Below are 7,308 nucleotides of genomic sequence, written 5' to 3'. Positions count from 1 at the left end.
TGATGGATTCTTAATAATACATATGGAGAATTGTTCGCAAAAACCGATAAGTCCATTTTTGAAGATTTTGAAGTACGGTCTCTGTCATAAAGTACAAAATAATACCTTTTAAATGATATATTGGTCACTACATATAAAGGTACATTTTTGAAGTTATGGTCAAAAGAAGCAAAAAAAAATTCTTATTATTCTCTTTATTTTTCTTGACCTTTAATCGCAAATACTCCATTTGGCAAATATGGACTTTTTTTTGAGAACAAACTCTTCATATATTACTATAATTATATATATATATATATATATATATATATATATATATATATATAAAATGTCCGTACAATAGAATATCAAAGGAGATGATCTGAGCAAATACTTCGAAAATTCTGACACCCAGTAAACTTTTTTATTCTTTTTGTTTTAACAAATGGTTCAAAATGGGTCATTTTAATACACATTTCGCACACGTTGGTTAGTCATTAAAAAAAAAAAAAACTACAACATAACAGACTAATCAAATGTTGTTGAGAGCAAGTCACTCCAACAGGGAACACAAAATTTGTAATAACACACATTAAAGAGAGGCCTTTCCAGACAGTAACAATAATGTTTAATAGATCTTACAATATAAACAGCTAGATATTACAGCAGTTTAATCAGAGTCGAGTAGATTTGGCAACAATTTAAGAACTACGATTAGATATTTGAATAACTTTGATATAGGACATGTAGGAGGATGACTTAATGAAGAATGAGCAGATTAATACCAGTACATGAGCTAATGATCGAATTACTCATCTATATCCAATAAAAGTAAGAACATAAATAAGATAGACAGATGACAAATAAATAGTTACAATCCTGAATCTGATAGAAAATTGCCTTGTAATACGACGACGACCACTTAACGTTCTAAGAGCTCTGAGAATCCGGATATATGCCGTACAGTTCAAAATTAAAGCGAGCATGTTTTAAAAGTATTATGCGCACGATTGTCGCTCGTAGGGGAACTGGAAGGTCCTCCTCCGTCTCAACCGTGTTAACCACAGATGATCTCATGGGGAATATCTGTTAGACAAAGGAAGACATTAGGGATGTAATAGAAGTCAATGACACAACACAACGTCATGTACATTTCTCTAATGTTCTAATCTTCCTCGCTTTATGACAATTAAATAATCAATATTTTATAGTGGTTATTATTGTACTCTGTATTGCGACAGCTGTAAAGGAGGAAAAGAATTTGCATGTACGCGTGGGGAATTTCATATTTCATTTCATTAATTTCATTTCCAACAAAGTACAATACAACATGATATTTTCTTATAAACAATAATACAAAATCAAAGATGCTTGTTTATCATGATAATAGAATAGTACAAAAATCTAGTGTGGAATGTATGTATGTATGAAAGAAAATCTGCGGGAAATGGAAGGGACTATTGAAAAGCTTGGCTTGTAAATTTGCAGCCCCTCGTGAACAACATCTACTTACAATATGTATCGAAGTAATGAAACTGAGGCAAATTGCCTTAAAAAGGGGGACCCCCCCCCAAAAAAAAAAAAAAAAAAAAAACATGCGCACAACCGCATGCACAAATATACATAAAATAAGATATCGTATAGAAACGAGGATAAGCGTCCAAAGAATAACAGAACAAACTAATTAAGTTGACTGAAAAAGAGCCGACGGAAAGGGGGCGAAGGAAGAAGAGTTCAATTTCCATTTCAGCGCAGGCGAAGATAGAATTCACTGAGGTGTAAAAAAGAGGTTTATTATTGGGGTGAATAAAGAAATCAATGGAATAGAAAAATAAAGAATTAAATCTATGGCATTCCTACATATAGTGAAGAGCCTGCTTTATATAGTAGTTTATACACACACACATACAAATGTTAATGTCAAACGTAAAACTTCTAAATCTTACAACACAATGTATGCTGACATTTAGAGATTTCCAAAATTAAGAGCCGGGAAAAAAAGAGAGAATTCGATTTTGAAAAAAAAAAAAAAAAAAAATCTTACACAGAGGCAACGGGAATTTATTGAGTTGCCGGATAGGGTATGAATACGCAAATTTGTAAAAGTAAAATGGATTCAAACACAGGGGGATGGAATGGTCGGTATGTTTATAAATGAATTGTCCTAAACGCAAACGATGCAAACCCCATATCTTCAAGATATTATCTTAATGACATAAACCTTCGGTACGAAATCCGTATGATTCATACAAACAATAAGAAGAAATTCTTCCTCTCTTTGCAATTCCCTTCACGCTCTCTCAGTCTTATCGTCTTATCCATTTATCTCTCCTTCTATATATTCCCACATCCTACACATACACACATACACACACGTGCGCGCGCGCACACGCACACATCAAAAAGTAGGCCGCAATGTGATGCAGAAAAACAAAACAAAGCAAAACAAAACAAAACAAAGCAAAACGGTGGCAATATCGGTTGTTTAATTAAATACCCAAACAGAACGACGAAAAAAAAAAGAATAGGAAATACTAATAAAGGAAAGAACATCCTTTTCTCTCTAACTTCTTTGGATTTGACATTGCCCCGTTACTCACTGCTATGTCATTGAAATAAGGGTCCATTGCATACTTCAACTCCTCGTCTTCATTTTCGGCATATTTGACGTGAAAAGAAGGGTCTGCGTGAAACGTACTCCTGACTGCAGCAACAAACCCGTAGACTACTGCCATCTTAGGAAGCATGATCTAAGCAAGACGGAAAAAGATACATATCTCAGACAAAGACTCTGATGTATTGTCAAAGTTTGCAGATAAAGCACTGCCCTAAATTCACTCATAGCTATACCATTATTCACACAAATAAGCATAAGTGCTAATGGTGACTGATCAATGAGAAAATCCGCTTGCTAAAGGAAGAGAACGAAAAATAAAATTGCCGCCGTTGTGCATCAGGCAAAACCTGTTGAATTAAGATTCTAACTAATCTACGACACGTTGAAAGCATTCTGAATTCGGGCTTTTCCAAACGACAATGACTTTCTGAGCATCGTCACTGATGATCCCACAATGAATTATTTCGGTTGTTTGTGAAAATATGCGAACTGAAACACTGCCAACTTGTCCTTGTACTAAGCTAATTACTAAAATCACTAATATGCTAATATAATATACTATGCATTACTGAATCCTTAAATGCAATCATTCGTATTAGGACTTTTCCTGTCCATACATTTAAACTCTGATAGGTCCAATTCATATTGAAATATTACACACTTCACCTATATCCTATTTATCTGTCCATCTTAAAGTCGACTGATAAGAGTGGAGTAAGGACAACAAACATCAAAATCAACACCTTATAAAAAAATGGATCGCACATCACCATTCTTGCAAATCGCATGAGATAAAAATGTATGGAGCTCTGTCATCTCACATTATAGTCTCTTTTCTTTTGCTTGTAAGATATAATTGCTAGATATTTACAAAAGGATAGTATCTAATAGTCACATGTTTACCCATTTTACGCCAATAAACAATGATGAAACTTTCTCATTTGACCAAGGGAGGGACTCCCGCATACCTGCAGCCATGGCGCCGAATCAGCGGTGCTGGGACTCCAGCCATCTGGATGATTAAGCCGGGCGAAATAGGGAGATGAGCTGTTAGCTGATGACGAGGCTTTGATGCTGTCGTTATTTATTTTTCCACTGGACATTCCTAACTGACTGATGACGTACTTCTTACATTCGGGAATGTCTTGCACAACTGGTTCTGAATGAATCACAGGTAAAGAGAAAAATTAATGAAGTCAAAACTACACATGGTAACAAAACAGAACATGCGATGTCATTATTATTACATAATACAGGACATGAAATTTGATATCCTAATGAAACAGCTGTCAGCTCAGCGACGTAACCTAAACATAGGCAGTGCGGCTTGAATCTTAGGCCCTTAGGATTTTTATGGGGGAGGGAATTCAAAATTGGAAATTGGAAATAATGCAACTTTATATGAGAGGAAAGCAACGGAGCAGCGCAAGGCCTTGAAAGCTAATGAATATAGAAATAAAATCAGTTGACTTTTCACCTGTAATATTGTGGTTCAAGTGTATCAGTCACAAAGAAAAGATCTCAGATCTTCCTCATGTCTATAGTGAATTGGTCAAACTTATCATATTCGCCAACATCGGCATAATCCACTTTGGATGTGTGTCGCTGAAGAATCATGAACTGTCAACTGCCTCCTTTAAGTTGATCACATTCAAGAAATAAATGGGGTGTGTCCTGGAAATGCAAGATTGCGTTTAAATTGGGGGGGGGGAGACGCGAGCGACGGAATATAGTGACGGGAAATGGAAGATATTTGGAGGGACATTCTTCATCAAACGTGGGAGCTTCTAAATATTGTCCCTGTAAAAAAAAAAAAGAGCATTAGATTAAGTATAGATACATTCGAATCTATAGGCTTGTAGATTACATTGTGATAAACCTCTATACCAAATTTGAACAAAATCCGTTAAGCCCCCGTTCCACTATCACGATTTGGACCCCGATCTGTCCCGATCTAGCAGATCGGGAGAGAGCGGCAAAAGCGTACGTGGATCGGAAGCATCGTAGCAGCAGCGTGTGGAGGTCGGGGTTGGAGCGGGCAGTTTTTCAGATCGGGAGAAATTTTGAACCGGTTCAAAATTTCTTCCCGATCTCCCCGATCAAAATTGACATATTTTTAATCGTACGGCAAGCGGGAGAGCGTAGTGACAGCGTAAACGCAGCGGGGAGAGCGTAATGACGGCGTAAACGCAGCGGGATGAGCGTAACAATGTCTTTCTGAGCGTAGTAACATCGGCACAAGAACGGTTAGCTGTAATTTTCGAAGAAGAAGAAGAGATGAAGAAAAAGAAGAGAAGAAGGCAGCGAAGCAGCTACCCAAAAGGCGAAGAAAGAGAGACTACACGTGATGCTGAAATAGGAGGAAGAGGACATAGCAGAATTTTGAAGAATATGAAATCATCTACAACCGGATGACAACTGGAGGAAGACGGACTATAAAAGCAAGGACATCAAGAAAAATCCTTTGAAAAATCAGCACGTCTTTGTTTATACAATGCATTGCTGCAAAAGAACCGTGAGTTGAGGAGGCTCTTCAAGTTCAAGTTCAAGTTGATTTATTTCACTTCCAACAAACAAATAATAAAAAACACAAAGAAACGCTCATTTACACAGACGTCATGAAATCAGTACCACAATGCGATGAATAGAATAACATTGTAAAAGAGATGCAGGCAAATTATCAACAGAGATACAAATAACAGTTACGTCACTGTGGTAAATGCATACAAAATATTGCTGGAAATGGAGGGGACTGCTAAAAAGCAGAGCTTGTAGTATTAGAATGCAGTCCCCTCATCTAGAAAAATATATAATTGCAAAAAACAACAACAACAAATTTCCCTAAGCGGTAGCAAAAAAAAAAAAAAAGACAAGACAGACAGAGTAATACACACATACATGCACACATACGGACGCACATTAACAAACACATGGCGGCTCTCTTGTAAGGAAAAAATTGATGAGAGGATAGAAAGATATAGTAGTGAAGAAGGTAGAGGTGGACAAGGGGGGGGGGGGGGGGAGGAGGGGAGAGGAGAGGGAAATGGTGGGTCATAACCAGGGCACTGGAGGCACAGAAGCACGGGCTCGCTGATGAAGAAAGAGTAGTGAGAATAACGAAGCAACAACAACTTTGAAAATCAAAAGGAAAAAAAGAAGAATGAATCTTCGAGGTCCACAGTATATTTCTTCGGTTCTGCATGCTAATAAGTTGACTGACTGCTGACCCACAGCCGAAATCGGGGTACATCGTGGCACATCGGGCACTAACAGCTCTCTGAACGGGGTAACAGCGTGATAAGATTTAGATCGTTCAGAGCGTAGATACAGCGTGCATTGATCGGATAACATCGGCAACATCGCACTAACAGCGTAGCTACATCGTTCTAAAGCGTACCGGCAGCGGCAGAGATCGCAATGTCTAATTCCCGATCATCGTAGTAAGAGCGTAGCAAGCACTTGGTAGTCGTAGCTGCAGCGTACTTAGAGCGTTCTAACATCGGCTCAGGTTTTACCCGATCCTTCCCGACCTGAGAAAATTGTCAAATCGTAGCGAGAACGGCATAGTGGAACGGGGGCTTTAGTAAAATCATGTAGCCTTTAGAGCGCACACAAACCATCCATCAACAGTATGACCTTTGACCCTATAAAAAAAAAAGAACAGAACACTGGAGGTAGCACATCCAAAATCTCTCGACTTGTAGCTCATATCATGGTAGACATTCATAGCAAATTTGAACAAAATCCGTTAAGAAATGTAGCCTAGAGAGCGCACACTCAACATCCACCAACAATATGACCTTTGACCCTACAAAAGACGGAACACTGGGGGCAGTAGATCCAACATCTATAGGCTTGTAAAATATATCATATACCTCTATACTGATTTTGAACAAAATCCGTTGACAGAGCGCACACAAGCCATCCACCAACCGACAGTACGATGTTTGACCCTATAAAAAATGGAACACCAGGGGCAGCAAATCCCAAATCTATAGGCTTTAAAAAAATATCATGGTAGACTTTCCTACCAAACGAACAAAATCCGTTAACAAATTTAATGTAGCCTACAGAGCGCACATTTTATTACCTGCACATTTTGGTAAATTTACCAAAATGTGCAGGACATTGAAGGCACATTTTGGTAACTTTCTGCTCCTCCACAATCCTTGACCGCCCTCAGAAACTGTCCGGTAGCTGGAAAATCCTCACACGCAACAAGCCCACGTAGCTTGCCCGGAAAGTTGTGACAAGGCCTAAACATGATTACGGGTAAAAAGGATTTGCGTGCGCACTTCCGGGCGACTACGGGTGAGATACGTGCTAGGTACTGTTATGTGCAGGTCATCTGCGGGGACCTCCGGGTAGTAAAATTGTTCTTCGCATGTCGCACGCACTTGGCCCCCCCCCCCCCCAAACAAAATGTTGGGGGGCAAAACGAGTTTTTGCCCCCCACCCAAAGTGCCCCCTGTAACAAATAATTAATCACTGATTTAAAGACCAAAATGAACAATAAAGGCATATTTCTTGTCTAAATGTTGTAATTTCATAACTGAAAATGCAAAAAAATTTTGCCCCTAACGGGGCGAAAATTATAATACACTAACAACATACATTATTGTATCTATACACTAATAGTAACTTATGAGTAAATTTAGTGTATAGATGGTAGCCTCGTGTCCTCGAGTGTGCCCGCTGAAACATACCTTTAG

General features: G+C 38.4%; 1 protein-coding gene across 1 annotated transcript in view; it reads right to left on the bottom strand.

The window, feature by feature from the left end:
* Positions 1-784: 784 nt before the first annotated feature.
* The window catches only part of LOC140229416 (uncharacterized), a 29,687-nt gene continuing 23,163 nt past the window's right edge, over positions 785-7,308 (bottom strand). The window contains exons 4-6 of the mRNA XM_072309668.1: positions 3,565-3,755; positions 2,580-2,729; positions 785-1,065 (exon numbers count right to left, since the gene is read on the bottom strand). Coding sequence (XP_072165769.1) covers positions 910-1,065; positions 2,580-2,729; positions 3,565-3,755 — 497 coding nt within the window. The 3' untranslated portion in view covers positions 785-909. The remainder of the gene's footprint in view (positions 1,066-2,579; positions 2,730-3,564; positions 3,756-7,308) is intronic.

Source organism: Diadema setosum, chromosome 6 (assembly GCF_964275005.1).
Source record: "Diadema setosum chromosome 6, eeDiaSeto1, whole genome shotgun sequence".
Taxonomy (NCBI): Eukaryota; Metazoa; Echinodermata; class Echinoidea; order Diadematoida; family Diadematidae; genus Diadema; species Diadema setosum.
Note: the sequence above shows the minus strand (reverse complement) of the source record. Positions and strands in the feature narration are given on the sequence as shown.